Below are 17,144 nucleotides of genomic sequence, written 5' to 3'. Positions count from 1 at the left end.
TCCATAACAATATCAGACACTTGCCTTCCCCAAACGTGTTCTGTAGAGTTCACTGACTTTATTGAATGCTGTCGGCACATACCTGGTTTACCAAATCAGATCGTGGCTGTGCTGGGTGTCCTCCCCTTCATCTAAATCTAACTGGCGCACAGACCCCTGCCGCTGGGGCTTAGACGCTGGCTCTTCTCCATACCTTCTGTCCACCTTCCTGTCCACCACCCGTGCTCGGGGCCCTGTGGTCGACCCTGTCTCCTTTCTCTGCTGTCCAGTCAGGCACATGTGCGCCCACCGGTGCGCCGCACTTACTGCCCTATGGGCAGCTCCTTGGGGGTGGACATGACCAGGGAGAGGGAGGGCAGCCCAGGCCCAGCCCTTTTGGGTCAGCCCCTGGACTCTGCTCCCCGGACGCCCAAGCCCTTTGCACACCCCACCTCCATGCCGCGCTCTCCTCTGCTCCCCCTTCAGAGCCCAGCTCGCCCGTGACTCTGTGCTGGACGCTCGGCTGTCCCCTCCCAGGCCCGCGTCTCGCCGCCACGGCAGGGGACGCGCCGTGGCACGTGGGGCCAGTCGAGGCCCGCCGGCCGGCAGGGGGCGTGAGATCTCTGCCTCACGCTGGCGTCCACGGGGGCCGGAAGTCCCTCCCCGGAAGGAGTCATGGGGACGACGGCGGAAGTGGGAGAAGTACCGCCCCTTGGGCTGTGCACCTTCTTGGCGACGCGGGCTAGGGGACCCTGCTGTCAGCCTGGCTTCCTCACTTCTCCGCCGCCCGCTGTCCGCCACCCCGGTCGCCGCCGCGTCCTTATCCGAATGCTGGGCGGCCGGCAGTCGCGTCCGGCTGTTGCAGGCGGTGGACACGGAGCACACCGTGGACTCGGTGGAGTGGTGCCCGCTGGAGGGCTGCAGGCACTTGCTGGCGTGCGGCACCTACCAGCTGCGGAAGCCGGAGGACCAGCCCGTCGACCCGGAGAGCAAGGTGCGCGGGGCCATCGTGGCCTAGGGAGGTCTTCACCGTGGGTTTGCAGGTCTGCGATCTCAGGTGGCATTTCCCGAGCACCTAAAGCCCCAGACTCGAACTCCTCTCTCAAGAAGGGCGAGAAAAGTGTCTTGAGAGGCAGAGCCGACCACAGGCTTTGAGATCTCTGTGATCTGCTGCAGGGGAGGCTGAAAGGGAAAAGTCTTGTGTGGAGTCGTTCAGGAGGTGTGGATGCGACCTTGGCCTTGTGGCCAGAATGTAGGTTATAGACAGGGCATCCTGAAAGCGGGATGTCGTCTCTCTGCAGGGGTCGTCAAGGTTATGGATGAAGTCTAGAGCAAAGAGAAAATGGGATTTCATAGGAGCTGTACGTAATCTATTGAAGGCATCTAGCTATGCAGATCCAAACCAGGATACTTTTAAGAGTGAACAGTGGCACTGGAGCAACAGGCCTAAGCCAGGACTCTCCCAGGCAAACTGTGTCCTGTGGGGACCCTAACTGTAGCTCCTGCCTATTGGCCCATTTAGAAGGAGCATCCCATCCTGGGTCCAGCAGGGTTTATCCACCTACTCACTAATCATGTACAAGAGAAGAGACGTTTCTCCAGCTCAGAAAATCATCGGTGCTGCTTCCAGGCAGAGGTCCGGAGTCTTGGCAAACCTCTTCTTTCCCTCAGTCCCTTTTCCCATCCCTTGGGTTCCTCAGTATTTATTAAGGTAATCAGAGAACACATTTGCATTTTTTGTAGAGTGGACTGGATGTTGATGAGCCTCAAATTCGTTTGGGTCGTCTCTACCTGTATAGTTTCAATGAGGACAGCTCTCCTTGCCCCCTGGTTGAGGTGCAAAGAAGAGATACTTCGGCGATCCTGGACATGAAATGGTACAACTTTGATAACCGTTCCCCTTGCTTGGAATTTGTCATGAGTACCTAATTGTTTGGTCAGAGGAGCCTGATGCCTGACAGCATGCAACAGGACGGGGAAGTGTCTGAAGTTTGGGTTCATTTCTTTACTGTGCTGCCTGCCTGCCTGTTGGCACTTGGAGGATGCTGTAGACTTGGGGCTCGTTTCCTTTTTCAGTTTCCAAGCCCTACAGGTACTGTCAGTCTGGGAAGTGAGGCTAGTTTTCTGCTTCCTAAGCTGAGTGATCTTGTTGGAACAGAACTGTAGGCTCCAACCTGGTTTTGGAGCTGAAATAAATACACTTATTTATTTATGGCCGTGCTGCGCGGCTTGTGGGATCTTAGTTCCCCGAACAGGGATCGAACCTGGGCCCTCGGCAGTGAAAGCGCAGAGTTCTAACCACTGGACCGCCAGGGAATTCCCTGGAGCTGCAATGTAAACAATGAGTTACTGGGGCGCATAGTGTTCCCCTGTACTCCAGCACATCCTGTGTTGTGACCCGCACGTGCGTTATCTCCTCAGGTGCCACATCGCGGTGGCCGGCCATGCGCTCTTGGGAGTGGCAGATGCTTCTGGGTCCATAGAGCTACTCCGCCTGGTGCGATCCGAGGTCAGTGACTGGGGCCAGGCTTAGTGGAGGGTGGAAGGAACCTGGATGGAGGGAGTTTGGGAGGGAGGCTGTGCTGATGCAAACATTTTTCTAGGGTAGTTTCTGTTCAACGGTGAACTTTACCATAAAACATTCCAAGGTAGCACACGGTCTATTTTGAGTTACTGGGTTCTGTATCTAACTCCAAGGGGAGGACACCTTGTGTGTCATCAGCAGAGGGGCTGTCAGTGGACCTGAAAGTCCTGTAAGGAAAGCCTGGGCCAGCATCCTGGGTTGATGATGCTGGGGCTAAGAAGAGCAGCGCATTTACTGGGTAAAAGTGGTGTTTCTCATTGATAATTAGGGGAGCACGTGATTCCTACACGTATTTTCCCAAGCATCTGACAGTGATCCTGTACCGTGCATTTGTAAAATGACCACGTGTTGGGGGAGGGAGGGGACAGGGAAGGCATATAGTGGGTTGAAGGAAACAGCCCACAGACCGTGCCCTGTCTGTGGGGGGACCCACTCTAATGTAGGTGCTGCAAGTGGGACTGGAGCAGAGGTCCAGCTGGCCTTGGATTCACAGCACCTGAGGGCTTGTACAGCAAGGTCCTTGCTTCAGGCCAGCTGAGAGCAGCAGCCCTGTCTTAGGAGAGAGGGAAGAAATATCTGAGGAGGATATCTAGAACCAGAGCTGGAGGCAGGAACAGGTAAACCCAAGAGAGGATACAGCTGCTGGAACCCTGTGGATGGAGTTGAGCGCTGTCTAGGTTGCTTAGATAGCAAAACTTAGACCTCGGAAAAGAGAAACAGCATTTTAATGGCAAGCTGTGGCTTCTGAAAGAGAATCAGAGGGAAATTCTCCTGAGCTCTGTCCCTGGAGGCCTGGGCAGTGGGGAACCCGCACCAGCAGTGCTCCCTGGAGCCTGCAGTAGTCTCCAGGAGGGCTTGGACAGCGACGGGTCTGAGAAGCAGAGACCTGCTTCCCCTGGGGTCACATGTGTGGGAAAGTCCTCCTTCAGGTGTGAGCGCTTCTGGAGGGCCTGGGCCGTCTGCAGTGTCCTCAGGTTCTTTTTTTTTTTTTTGATTTATTTTTTGGCTGCGTTGGGTCTTCGTTGCTGCGAGCACGCTTCTCGTTGTGGTGGCTTGTCTTTATTGCAGAGCGAGGGCTTTAGGTGCGCAGGCTCAGTAGTTGTGGCGCACGGGCTTAGTTGCTCCACGGCATGTGGGATCTTCCCGGACCAGGGCTCGAACCTGTGTCCCTTGCATTGGCAGGTGGATTCTTAACCACTGTGCCACCAGGGAAGTCCCTGTCCTCAGGTTCTGCTGTGAGTGACTGACACACTTTGTTCACCGAGTAGATGAGGGAAGCATGGCATACCCAAGCCAGGAGAATAGTCTCCTCAGGGTTCCGGGGCTGTTCCTCTCTGATGGCGTTCTTTTCTCTCCAGCAGAACTCTCACACACTACAGCCGTTCTCCCACTTCGCCCTGGAAAAGCAGTGTCTGGCCTTGTCCTTGGACTGGTCCACTGGGAAAGCCGGAAGGTGAGGGCCAGCGGTGACGGGCCTGAGTCTTTCCTCTGAGGGTCCCTTCGTATTTTCATGCAAGAGAGAAGGAAAGCCGCCTTGTGCTAGCTAGCCTTGACTGCGGCTCCCCAAGCCTGGGAGAATCACTGCCAGTCCTCACCTAAAAAGAGTGTTTTCATCAGGGGAAGCTGACCCTGGTTTATTTTGACAGGCTACTGGCAGCTTCGGTCTCTGCCCAGGCAAGCCTCTTAAGAAGTGTGTCCCCGTACCAGGTCCTGGAGAGCCTCTCTGTGACAGGTCTTGGGGCCATAAAGCGTCACTGGTTGGGAGCCAGAAGAGGCGATGAGTTTGGGTCAGTGGATGTATTTCAGCCAGATTTCCCCACTGCTTCCCTGTGTCCAGGGCCAGTGACCAGCCCTTGAAGATCATTGGCAGCGACTCCAGTGGGCAGCTCCATCTCCTGCAGGCGCACCAGGCAGGGCCAGGAATGCAGGCTGTGGGCACGTGGCAGGCCCATCACTTGGAGGCCTGGGTTGCTGCTTTCGATTACTGGCAGACGGAAGTCGTGTATTCAGGTCGGTACTCCTCCGCTGGGCGCCCCTCTCTGGAGATTTGCTGAGGAGGCACGGGCCAAGGGCGTGATTCTGGCCACGTTGGGCTCTCAAGGACCTTTTTGGAGAGTCTGTTTTCTGGGGCAAAAGCTGTAGTTGGTGCTCACTTAGCTGCTCCTCGGAGAGTGACGTGCAGTTTGCTGCAGGCACTGCAGGGTCTTGGTGGCCCCCGTGTTGGAGCCGCCCCCTGGGAGCCGCCGCCCCCGCCCTCGCTCTGAGTGTTGGATGCTTCTTCTCACACTCGGAAATCCAGTCGGAACTCCTTGCTCTCCACCTGGTACTTTGGGTCCGGTAGTGACTCGTCATGCATTTCAGGCTTGTCTGTTCCCTTTTGGAGTAGTTTATCTTCCTAGGGAAAGGGAAGCGTGAGAGAGAGAGGGTTGACTTCCTGGTACTGAGAGTGGTGTGTATGCAGCGGGATGCTGACGTGGGAACGAGGTCGTTCAGGTCAGCTGCTTTCACGCTCACGGCAGGGGAGGGCATGGGTCTCTGAGAGAAGACAGAAGAGGAGCTGCTGAATTTGCAGAGGCAAGAAACCATCTGCACCCGTATCCCTTTCTACGTCCAGTTGCTGGTAGTGTTCTGAGCTCCAGGGCGAGACGGGGAGGCCAGGGCTGCAGGGCTGTTCTGCTGGCCTGTCAGGATGCTGCACAATCTCACTGGGCCCCCAGAAGCTCCTGCTGAGGCCCTGAGGGACAGCTGTGGTGCCCAGTCCAGGGAGCACGTCAGCCTCGTCTTGGCCTCTCAGCGGTGTTCACGTGCCCGACCCCTCGCTCCCCGCACATTCTTTTCCCTGGGTCATCAACGCCATGCCATCTGGACTCTCCCCTTCTTTCTCTGGCTTCTCTTCCTTCTGCTTTGTGGGCTCCTTTCCCTCCGCACAAAGGGTTCACGTCCTCTGACCTCTGTGTGGGTCTCCCTCTCGCTCCGCACTGCTGCTCTCCTGACTTCAGTTACTGTGTCTCTTCCACAAACACTGTGTTTAACCAGACCTTGTTTCCTGAGCTTTTCTGCATTGTCTTGCCAGCACTGCAGCGCTCGTGCAGGGATGCTCCCAGCGCCTACTCCGCGGGTCTCCAGCTGAGCCCCATACTCCCTGTGTTGCCCTGTCACATACCTGTGCCTGCCTAATGTCCCGGCCCAGGACAAGGTCTGCTCACCCAAATCACACATCTCTGTCCGCTCACTGCTCCTCTGAGTCTGTGTCTTGTTGGTTTTCTCTTCTTCTTTTCAAAAATTAATCAATCAATTGATTAATTTTTTAGGCCACGCTGTGCAGCCTACGGGATCTTAATTCCCTGACCAGGGATCGAACCTGAGCCCGCTGCATTGGAAGCGTAGATTCTTAACCACTGGGCTGCCAAAGAAGTCCCGCTCATCCTGATTATGATTTTGTGTTTAATGCTTCTTTTCGCCTGAGAGAGGATCCTTTCTGGGGTTTTTGTTGTCACATCCTTGAACAGACTCAGGGAGAACGATAAAGATTTAATTTTTTGAGCTCTCATTTGTAGATTAGTTCTTCTATCTTGAGGCTTAGCTAATTCAGAGCAAGGGTGTAGTAGGACAGTGATTTAATAATTCAACACCAATTCATTCATCCAACAAGCATCTACTGAGCACCTACTACATGCCAAGCACTGTCCTAGGGGTTCAGGAGGCATCCGTGAGCAAGAGACAACAGTCCCTGCTTTCATCGCACTTCCGTCGCTTGTGGGGAGATGGACAGTGAATGCTAGGCGTACTATGCACTGCAGGTGACAAGGGCTTTGGGAAGAAGAAAGCTAGGACAGGCTGAGGGCATCAGGTGCTGCAAGCAGGTGCAGATTGTCGCATTATAGAGACTGGTGTGTTCAGAGTAGCGAGTGGCCAGTATGGCCAGAATGACATGAGTGAGCAGTAGGATAGAGAAGGCAAGGTCAGGAGTCACAGAGACAGGGCACGGGGCCTTGCAGGCTGCAGGGGGGCCTTGGGCTTTTGCTCGGAGTAGAATGAAGCCATTGTAGGATATTGAACAGAGGAATGACATTTTCCGACTTACATTTTAAAATTTAAGAGGATCTGGGACTTCCCTGGTTAAGAATCTGCCTGCCGATGCAGGGGACACGGGTTCGAGCCCTGGTCCGGGAAGATTCCACATGCCGCGGAACAGCTAAGCCCGTGTGCCATAACTACTGAGCCCGTGCACCTAGAGCCCCTGCTCCGCAACAAGAGAGGCCACCACAATGAGAAGCCCGCACACCGCAATGAAGAGTAGCCCCCGCTCGCCGCAACTAGAGAAAGCCTGCACACAGCAACGAAGACCCAACGCAGCCAAAAAATAATAATAATGATAAATAAATTTTAAAAATAAATTAAAAAAAAATTTAAGAGGACCCCTTCAGCTAATATGTTGAGTATAGATTGCAAGGGGGTGAGGTTCTAGGCTGGAGACCTGCCATGCAGGTGAGGTATGAGAATGACTCAGGCTAAGGTGGGAGCAGTGGAGAGGAGGAGAAGTGGGAAGACTGCTTGGTGTGAAGGTCGATCAGTAGGATTTCCTGGTGGAGCAAATGTGGAGTGTGAGAGAAAGAGGAGAGGCCGCTGTGTAAAGAAGCCACACCGGTTCTCCTCACAGGTTTGCCACACAATGGTAGCTTGTATCTGAGGCTCACACACAGGCTCAGTGCCTGGATGGACTGACTCTGCTGACCCACCTTGTCATAGATCATGTTCATCCCACATCCGTTTTGTCTGATATAGGGATTTGTAGTGTGCTCAGTAAGTACCTGTGGGTGGGTAGATGGGTGGTGGATGAATGGGTGGATGGATGGGTGGTGGATGGTGGATGGGTGGTGGATGGTGGATGGGTGGTGGGTGGATGGTGGATGGGTGGTGGATGGGTGGGTGGGTGTGTGGTAGATGGATGGGTGGATGGATGGATGGTGGATGGGTGGTGGATGGATAGGTGAATGGATGGTGGATGGGTGGGTGGATGGAGGATGGGTGGTGGATGGGTGGGTGGGTGGTGGATAGGTGGGTGGGTGGGTGGTGGATAGGTGGGTGGGTGGGTGGTGGATAGGTGGGTGGGTGGGTGGTGGATGGATGGTGGATGGGTGGGTGGGTGGTGGATGGATGGTGGATGGGTGGGTGGTGGATAGGTGGGTGGGTGGGTGGTGGGTGTGTGGTGGATGGGTGGGTGGGTGGTGGATGGATGGTGGATGGGTGGGTGGGTGGTGGATGGATGGTGGATGGATGGGTGGATGGGTGGGTGGGTGGGTGGGTGGTAGATGATGGACGGATGGAGTTTCAGGTAGACGTGGTTGTTCTTTTGCTCCTTTTTGTCCTCTCTGTAGGTCTTCCTCTTCAGTGTTTCTTCCCTTTTCCCTCGAGATACCATGACATTCTATTGTTGATGTTGCTTTTCTTCAAAGACTGGTTGTGGGTCAGGGCACCAGCTCCCTCGTTCTTTCTATCCTTTCAGTTTCCCCCAAACAAGCACAGGGCTCTTTTACTGTAAGGTTACAAAGGGCATTTCTCTTTAAAACACATGGCGGTGTGTCAAAGGTTCCAGAACCTTACAGAGCCTCCCTGTCTGATGCCTCCTGCACGCAGGTCTGTTCGGAGCACTTCGACGGGGCCACTCTGGTTCCTGGCATCAGGAGCCCGAAGGGTTGAGTCTTGTGTGACCTGGTCATTCTGCCCCCATAGGTCTGCCCTTTTCCTACGGGTGTAGCCTCTGTCTTTCCCTGCAGGTGTCTGAAGACACGGTTACAGCACAGGGGTGACTGTTTCTGGGGCTCCCCTGCCTGTGGCAGCCTGAAACCCGAGAAAAGCCACCCGTGGGAATTTCCTCACAGACATAAACCCAGTCCCTGAGAAACGGCCATCAGTGCCCGTCCTCATCAGTGGCTCTTTCTGTTTCCATGCAGGTGGGGACGATGGCCTTCTGAAAGGCTGGGACACCAGGACCCCTGGCACATCCGTGTTCACAAGCAGGAGGTACGTCACCGGGGGGCCGGTGCTCGGCGTGGGGGGCAGCCCTCCCTGCCCGCGGGCGGAGCAGCGCTGCCGGGCTTCTGCTCAGGCTCACCCTTCGCTCTCAGACACTCCACGGGCGTGTGCAGCATCCAGAGCAGCCCCCATCGCGAGAACATCTTGGCCACGGGAAGGTGAGCCCCCTAGGGTCCGTGCGCATGGGTTCCTCCTGCACCGTCGCTTCCTTCCCTGCTGTTGGCCACTGTGATGCTCGACTGGGCCAACTCTCCACCCAGAGTGCGGGCGTCGGGGTTTGGGAAGGGAACCGAGTCCTGGAGGGGAAGTGGGCCGGGTCTTCCGGGAGGTGACCCCTGCTGCCCCGGGGCCTTGCTCTCCTGCACGCTCTCTGCGGTCGATGGGTTTTAGCTACGACGAGCACGTTCTTCTCTGGGACACTCGGAGCATGAAGGAGCCGTTGGCGGACATGCCCGTGCAGGGCGGGGTGTGGAGGCTCAAGTGGCACCCTTTCCACTCGCACCTGCTCCTGGCAGCGTGTATGCACGGTGGCTTCACGATCTTCAGCTGCCAAAAGGCCCTAGGTGAGTGGGGGGCCTGGGGCGGGGCTCCCAGTTTCCTGCCTGCTTTTGCTGCACCAAGCTCTTCCGCAGCCTCCACGCGTTCCCAGGGTCTCCCCGTAGGCCTTGCCGTGATTTGTAAGTCTGCCGACTTCAGAATCTCGGTTTCAAGCGTGCTGCTCTCTAACCGTGGTTCTTCCCTGACCATCTCAATTGTTTTGGTCCTTCTGCATTCAGCAGTCTGCTGGCCCTATTGGGACCTCTCCACCAGAGGTGTTAACCACTGGTCGCTTTCCTAACCATCCTTGTCCCACCTTCTGCCAAGTCTTCCTGCTTGCGGACAGCGTAGGCTCCACGGCCTTGTGTTCCAAACATCGTTAAACTCTTCCCCTTGCTGCTTCCTCGTACCCTCTGGGCAGAATCTAGCACTGGTAACCCCAGTCTGCTTATGCCTGAGCCACAGAACGTGGCTGAGGGAAACAGCCATGCAGCGTGATCTCACCGCAAGTTTATGCTACTGTGGGTCCCTTGTCAGGCAAACCTTGACCTTTCTGTAGCCAGTGATTCTTCACTGTCAGGGCTGTTCCACGTTTTCTTTTCTTAAACCCCCACCCCCTGCGCTCCCCGCCTCACGCATCCCTCGTGATCTCCCGTCCCCCCTCTGTACAAACAAGGGATTATAGGCGCCTCCCATCATGGTTCCAAGGTCAGTGTCCCCTGTACTGGCTGTTCTCAAGGGCTTCGTCTTCTGAATCTTCAGTCCTCCATCTACTGCGTCATTTCTGTTTATCACATGAATGTGCTCTGACAGTTCTCGCTGTAAAACAAGTTGCAAACTTGCTTCTTTCTAAGCATAGGATTTACAGTGATCAGTTGCCCTCTAGGCTCTGCTTTCACTGCATCCCATCAGTTGCTTTTTTTGCTTGCTTGTTTTTGTTTTTTTTCAATTTTTTTTTTTTTGGCTGCATTTGTTGCTGCGTGCGGCCTTTCTCTAGTTGTGGCGAGCGGGGGCTACCCTTCGTTGCAGTGCGCGGGCTTCTCATTGCAGTGGCTTCTCTTGTTGCGGAGCACAGGCTCTAGGCATGCAGGCTTCAGTAGTTGCAGCACGCGGGCTCAGTATTTGTGGCACATGGGCCCTAGGGTGCATGGGCTCAGTAGTTGTGGTGCATGGGCTCAAGAGCGCAGGCTCAGTAGTTGTGGCACATGGGCTTAGCTGCTCCACGGCATGTGGGATCTTCCCGGACCAGGGCTCGAACCCGGGTCCCCTGCACTGGCAGACGGATTCCCAACCACTGCACCACCAGGGAAGCCCTATTCCTGACCTTGATAGGGTCCCTGCTGGTTCCCATTTGGTTTGATGATATATAAGGACTAATGTGTGTGCTTAGTATTCATCAATCATGTTTTCATGAGTATTTTTTTAAATCAGGAATTGTTGACTTTTTTGTTAAATGCTTTTATAATATCTATTGAACTGTATTATTTTTCTCCTTAGATATATTAATATGGTAAATTTTGTTTATGGATTTCCTAATATGGAATATATTCCTGGAGTAAATCCCACTTGCTTATGGTTTTGTTTTATTTTAGTTGTCAAAAACTTGTTTTGAGGTATAGTTGATTTACAGTATTTTGTTTTATGTATACGATACACTGGCGAGCAGTTTTTAAAGGTTATGTTCTGTTTCTAGTTATTATAAATATTGGTCATATCCCCTGTGCTGTACAATATATCCTGTTCTTGTTTTTGTTTTGTTTTATGTATACGATACACTGGCGAGCAGTTTTTAAAGGTTGTGTTCTGTTTCTAGTTATTATGAATATTGGTCATATCCCCTGTGCTGCACAATATATCCTTTTCTTGTTTTTGTTTTGTTTTATGTATACGATACACTGGCAAGCAGTTTTTAAAGGTTGTGTTCTGTTTCTAGTTATTATGAATATTGGTCATATCCCCTGTGCTGCACAATATATCCTTTTCTTGTTTTTGTTTTGTTTTTTTGGCCACAGCATGTGGGATCTTAGTTCCTCAACCAGGGATCGAACCCATGCCCCCTGCAGTGGAAGCACAGAGTCCTTACCCACTGGACTGCCAGGGAAGTCCCTGTACAGTATATCCTTGTAGTGTATTTATTTTATACATAATAGTTTGTACCTTTAAATCCCCTACCTCTATCTTGCCCCTCCCCCCTCCCTCCCCTTACTGGTAACCACTAGTTTGTTCTCTACATCTGTTTCTTTTTTGTTATATTCACTAGTTGTTTTATCGTTTAGATTCTACACATAAGTGATATCATATAGTATTTGTCTTTCTTTGACCTATTTCACTAAGCATAATACCCTTCAGGTCCATCCATGTTGCAGATGGCAAAATTTCATTCTTTTTTATGGCTGAGTAATATTCCGCTGTATATATACATCACATCTTATTTATCCATTCATTTGTTGATGGACTCTTAGGTTGCTTCCATATCTTGGCAGTTGTAAATAATGCTGCTGTGAGCATTGGGGTGCATATATCTTTTTGAATTTTTTCATTTTCTTCAGATAGGTACCCAGCAGTGGCATTGCCAGATCATACAGTAGTTAGTTTTATTTTATTTCTTGAGGAACCTCCATACTGTTTTCCACAGTGGCTGCACCAGTTTACACTCCCACCAACAGTGTAGGAGGGTTCCCTTTTCTCCACATCCTCACTGACATTTGTTATTTGTGGTCTTTTGATGATGGCCATTCCGACAGGTGTGAGGTTATATCTCATTGGGGTTTTTATTGGCGTTTCTCTGATGATTGGTTCTGTTGAGCGTCCTTCCACATGCCTTTCGGCCATCTGTGTGTCTTTGGAAGGTGTGTTGTTTTTCCAGCGCGGTACTGGGCTCTGGCGGCACCTTACTGGGGACTTGCATTAACGTTCAAAGGAGACACAGACTTTCTTCTGTGCTATTTAGCAGCATTATGTTTGGTTCATGTGAGAATCAAAACCAAAAGTGTGAAAATTTTTCTTCATTTTCTCTTGAACAATTTATATGCCATTTGGATTATCTTTTCATTCAAGATTTGGTAAAAAAAAAAAATCTCCTGTGAGACTGTCTGGGCCTGATATATTTTTGAATGATGGTTCTGTGTTAACTTTCTCTATATTTTTCTATGGAAGTTGGCTGTTTATGCTATATGTCTCTACTGGGGTCAATTTTGTTTTCTTTTTTCTTTCTTCTTTTTTTTTTGGCCATGCCAGGCAGCATGCGGGATCTTCCCCGCCCCCTGCAGTGGAAGTGTGAAGTCTTAAGCACTGGCCCACCAGGGAAGGCCTGGGGTCAGTTTTGAACTGTATTTTCCCAGGCAGCTATTCATTTCATCTACATTTTGAAATTTATTTGCCCAAAGATGTGTAAAGTTACTTGGATTTAAAAAAAAAAATTTCTTCTCTAATAGTTATTTCCCCTTTACCATGTTTTACTTTGTATACTTATGCAAGTATACAATATTTTTTATGTCTTTTTCCTTAATTAGGTTAGTTACTAGCATGTATATTTTACTTCTTTTAAAGAAGCAGGGTTTTACTTTTTTATTATAGTCCGGTGGTTTCTGTTCTCCACCTCATCAACCTCTCCTTTTATCTTTGTTGTTTCTCTCCTTGTGCCTCCTGTATTCTTTTTCTAGCATTTTGAGTTGGGAATACAATTCACTTATCTTTATTACTTTGTATTGAGTGTTTTTATGTCTGAATTTTTCTCTGATTTAAGCACATTGTTAGGTTCTGATACGTAGTAATTTCACTTTCATTTTTATGAAGAAATTCTATGACTTGAGTTTGTATTTCCCCTTTTACCCAAGTGTGGTTTAGTAGAAGTTTCTAAAATTTGTAGGTGGAAGCAATTTTTCGTATTTTGACCACATTATTAAGTTTGTTTTATTGCGCTGTGATCAGAGTGTTGCTTGTACTGTTTCTACTTTATAGTACTTTTCGACTTCTTGTTGCCCAGCATGGTTGTTCAGTTCATGCTACACATGCACCTGAGTAGTGGATGTGCTGTTGCTGTGTGGTATTACTGTGTGGTAGGAAGGCTGCTGTGTCCACCTGGGCCACGAGCGGGTGCTGCCACTGGTTGGATGTACGGCTGCAGTGCGCCTTTATTGTCCCAGTGACCCTCGCCTCCCGGTACCCCAGCGTGCACACCATGGAGCGGGAGGTCTCCTGGGAGCTTCCTTCGGTGGTGGTGCCAGGGCGCCTCTCTGCTCTCAGGGTAAGCTTGGTGTCCAGCTCCTCTGCTCTAGGGTAAGCTTGGTGTCCAGCTCCTCTCTGGAGCCGCCTCTGCTCAGGCAAAGCCCTGGGTTACGGAGGAGGATCTCCAGGGCCCTGGTTGTATCATTGGTGTGTTTCTTGATGCCAGCTGCAGGCTTTCCGCATCACTGCTTATTCTAGTCGTGATTCAGATTCCGATCACAATTCAGAGTGCAGTGGCACTGATCCCTGCACTTGGGAGGTGGCAGTGGCATCCAGGCTAAGTGAAGACTGAATGGCCGGCCACTGGGCCTTCCGGCTGGTGACAGTTTTCTAAGCCCGCATCCCCAGCTCACTGGCCACTAGTTTTCTGAGGCTGCTCTTGCCAGCCTCGGCCTTGCCCTGGACCCTTGACCATCTCAGGTTTGGTGACACCTCATCATTTCTTTTTCTGGTCGCATATTACTTTCACACTTTCTCAGCCATGTTCTGTCCAGAATAAGGCCGGGCCTTTGCCCGTCCTGCCCTCTGTCTTCAGAGTTGCCATAGCAACTCACCATAAGGAAAGCTGCTCACGCTTCAGCTCTTCAGTGAGTTACTCCCTTTCCAAGCTCAAGTCCAAACTCTCTAATGCAGCACGCTGAGCTCTGCATCACGGGACCCTTCTGACGTGTCGCCAGTTCCTGATGACACCTCAGCCACGTCCACTCATGTGTGGTTCCTCACACACGCCAGGGTCTTTCCACCTCTGTGCTTTACACTTACTGTTCCCTTTATTTCTTCTCATACACCCCTTTCCCTCCGTTTGGCTCACTCGCTTGTCCTTTGCTTTTAAGTCTTAACGAGAAGCTTCTGCTGAGTCCTAAGGGTTCAGGTTCGGGTTCGGGTTAGCTCTGTAGGGTTAGGGTTAGGGTATGGGTTAGGGTTAGGGTACACGTTAGGGTTAGCTCTGTAGGGTTAGGGTACGGGTTAGGGTACAGGTTAGGTTATGGGTTAGGGTTAGGGCATGAGTTAGGGTTAGGGTATGGGTTAGGGTTAGGGTACACGTTAGGGTTAGCTCTGTAGTGCAGGCTGACTCCTCTCTCAGGAACACAGAGTGCATTCCCTGCAGGATGATGGTCTGTGCTTCTCTGCTTGTCTGTCCGCGTCTTGATAGTCCTCTGCGTGACACACAGTGGTTGCTCTTGGCACATCGTCTCGCTTCGAGGGTGGGTAGGGCCATCGGGTGGGGATGATGAGATCAACCCTGGGTAAGTTTCCCATGTCCTCCTGTCTCACTCCAGAGGAGAATCAGGAAGTGTTCCCAGTCACTCTGTCCTACACCTTGCCCAACTCGCTGGTGTATGGAGTCGACTGGTCCTGGCTCTACTTCCGCCGCTTGCCGCAGACCCATCCGTCATTCTGCTTGGGGTCCTCTCCTGGCAGTGACCCAGGAGCCAAAACAGCAGACCCAGTCTATACCCTCAAAGTTGCGGCCCAGTCACCAGCACCCTGTTTTGAGCGTCTAGCTGATGCTGATGGAGAGGGTGGTACCAAACACCAGAGTGGAGGCAAGCTGAAGAGTCCTCTCCAGCCCTTTGCAGAGAAGAGCGGCGGCCGGCTGCATGCCTCGGGGGTCGAGATCTGTGACTGTGACCAGTACCTGGAGGCAGCCACCTCTGACGCCAGCCTTCTAGCTACTTGCTCCTTTTATGATCATGTTCTTCACCTCTGGAAGTGGGAGAACAGCTGAGCTAGGGAAGTTACTTGGTTTGACATCGTAAAGACCATTTCCACCAATAAAACCAAGAGTATGTCTACCTTTTCTGAGAATTAAGTATCCTCAGACCATCTCACTGACATTCTGGCTGCATGCAGGTTTTCTGTATAGGGCTCAGTGCATCTCATGGAATCTCCAGGTAGGCAGTCAGAAAAGCTGTTGGCCTCTTAAATAAGCCTTATCTGCTGGGGCCCTTCAAAATGGTGATTCTGTGGCAGCAGGGGGCAGGGTGTGGGTGGGGCATGGTTCCCAGCTCTGTCTTGTCAGTTTCCTGTGTTTCAGACTTTCAGTTCTTCATACTTATTTAAGCAACTGTTTGTATTAACTAAAAGGAGTGGCTTTGTTTTCTTAAGCTACTTTAAAACACCAGAAGTAGTTTTATATGAACATTAAAAAAGCTCATGTCATGGCACCAGAAGTGCTTGTATAGCCTCCTGTGCAGAGAAGCAAAAGGAAGTGTATACACGTTCTGAGTTGCTTTAGCATGTCATAAACTTAAAATACGTTGTCATATGCTGAATTAGTCATACTTCCTCACTGCGGCTTCAGTAAACCAAGTAGCTTCCAAACCTGGACACGGTTTAACTCCAGAAACATAACTGGGTTTGTGACTGATCTGACTCCCATAGATCAGTTCCTCCTTGTCTCTCTGGAAGGAACAGATGTTGAAGTATAGGCCACTGTGGAATCTGTCAGCTCCTCAGCATCCACTAATAAATACAACAGATACGTGTTCCGAGTTAGCAAACACAAGCCTCTATCCTTTGCTTTCTTATTTTCTGACGTACAACACTGTGTGCCAGTACAGGCCAGAATGTGTTAATGTTGAACCCTCCTCCAGAGCTTATTTTAGGGTATTTCACTTAAGGGTCAGTTAAATATGAAACAGAATCAGAATCTGAGGGATTATGCACTGAAACAGGAAAACACAAGGAGGAAGGAGACTATAGATTACTAGGGAAATACGAGTTTGGCATCAACTTCCTGTGTGGCCTTATCTTTAGGTCTACCCCAAGGGGGGCTGTCTCACCTGACTCCCCAAAATAAGCTGCTTTGGAACCCATAAGTATTCTCATTGGTGGTTCCTTGGGGTGAATTTTGGGGGATGAATTAACCAGTGCTGTCATGTGGCTGGATCTGCCTTGTGAATTCTCTTTCTCCTGCAAGCTAAGCCACGTGTTCTTGCCTACTTCGCAGAACCTGTTGGTTGGGGTTCTGGTTTGGCTGGAACCTCAGAACGTCGCCTCGGTCACTACGCCCTAGCCTGTTACGTGTCACACTTTCCTTTTCAAAATGACCAGCTGCCCCGAACAACACTGTAGGGTAGCCAAGGTCTTTAATAGAAGCTAAACGAGGGCAACGCCTCCCCACCCGCCACCCGGGAGCTAGGCTCAGCGAGGAGGATAGGTCGAAGTCCTCAGTCGCAGGCACACCCGACCGCCGCCGACTGCTCCTAGCGCGGGAAGTTCTTGGGGTACAGCTGGAAGAGCTTGCCTTCCTGCGTGGGCTCAAAGCCGTACTTGTCCAGGCGCTCAGGGTCGAAAGTCCCGGCCTTGAAGTCCTTCTCGATAGCAGGTGCCGCTGTCTCCAGAAAGAGCTGCTTGGCCGTCAGGGGAACGTCTGTGCCCTCCGGGGCGCGGTAGTTCACGTACGGCTTGAGCTTGAAGCCGGCCAGATCGGGGACCACCAGCTCCGGGACCATTTCCTTGACCTGCACGAACTTGCCGTCGCGGCCCCGGAAGCCGATGCCCTTGGCGCCGCGGCTCTTGTAGAAGGTGCGCGGGCCCCGCTTGCTGGTCCACTTGCTCATTCGGTCGGCGCCCCGCACCAGGGCGCGAGCCGCCCCGCTCAGGAGGCCCATGCCGGGGCCTGAACGACGCGAACGCCCTCCGACTCCCGCGCACAGCCACGAGAACCCCGGCAACCCAGCGCTCTGCTTCCGGCGACCACTGCAGCTTCCGACACCCCCTGGCCCCCCGCGCCAGAGCAAGAGCAGCTCCGATTGGCTGCGACGCGTCCAATGTG

General features: G+C 51.9%; 2 protein-coding genes across 7 annotated transcripts; one reads left to right on the top strand and one right to left on the bottom strand.

The window, feature by feature from the left end:
• The first annotated feature begins 347 nt into the window (after window positions 1-347).
• Window positions 348-15,537, top strand: DPH7 (diphthamide biosynthesis 7). 6 transcript variants are annotated; one of them, XM_033415242.2, is made up of 9 exons: window positions 348-973; window positions 1,723-1,856; window positions 2,401-2,488; window positions 3,925-4,016; window positions 4,374-4,573; window positions 8,518-8,587; window positions 8,692-8,757; window positions 8,990-9,162; window positions 14,644-15,537. In XM_033415242.2, exons 2-9 carry the CDS (start codon window positions 1,849-1,851, stop codon window positions 15,090-15,092), a joined length of 1,146 nt encoding a protein of 381 aa, XP_033271133.1. In that variant the 5' UTR covers window positions 348-973; window positions 1,723-1,848; the 3' UTR covers window positions 15,093-15,537. The 6 variants fall into 6 exon arrangements, with proteins under 6 accessions (XP_033271133.1, XP_033271132.1, XP_033271135.1 ...); XM_033415241.2 differs by having other exon boundaries at window positions 3,922-4,016; XM_033415244.2 differs by lacking the exon at window positions 348-973 and adding an exon at window positions 4,210-4,295 and having other exon boundaries at window positions 1,720-1,856; window positions 4,401-4,573.
• Window positions 15,538-16,438: 901 nt separating this feature from the next.
• On the bottom strand, window positions 16,439-17,107 carry MRPL41 (mitochondrial ribosomal protein L41). Its single transcript, XM_004284930.4, has one exon. The coding sequence runs from the start codon at window positions 16,978-16,980 to the stop codon at window positions 16,573-16,575; it is 408 nt and encodes a 135-aa protein (XP_004284978.1). The 5' UTR covers window positions 16,981-17,107; the 3' UTR covers window positions 16,439-16,572.
• Between the last annotated feature and the right edge of the window lie 37 nt (window positions 17,108-17,144).

Source organism: Orcinus orca, chromosome 6 (assembly GCF_937001465.1).
Source record: "Orcinus orca chromosome 6, mOrcOrc1.1, whole genome shotgun sequence".
NCBI lineage: Eukaryota > Metazoa > Chordata > Mammalia > Artiodactyla > Delphinidae > Orcinus > Orcinus orca.
This window is presented reverse-complemented; position numbering and strand designations above follow the sequence as displayed.

What these genes read in the sequence shown, in the direction of transcription:
- DPH7 (XM_033415243.2), top strand. An exon ending in GGAGAGCCTCTCTGTGACAG is followed by an intron (nt 4,296 to 4,400) that starts GTCTTGGGGCCA and finishes CCCTGTGTCCAG; the next exon opens with GGCCAGTGACCAGCCCTTGA. An exon ending in TCCGTGTTCACAAGCAGGAG is followed by an intron (nt 8,588 to 8,691) that starts GTACGTCACCGG and finishes CTTCGCTCTCAG; the next exon opens with ACACTCCACGGGCGTGTGCA.
- MRPL41 (XM_004284930.4), bottom strand. Translation starts at nt 16,980, where the DNA reads ATGGGCCTCCTGAGCGGGGCGGCTCGCGCCCTGGTGCGGGGCGCCGAC.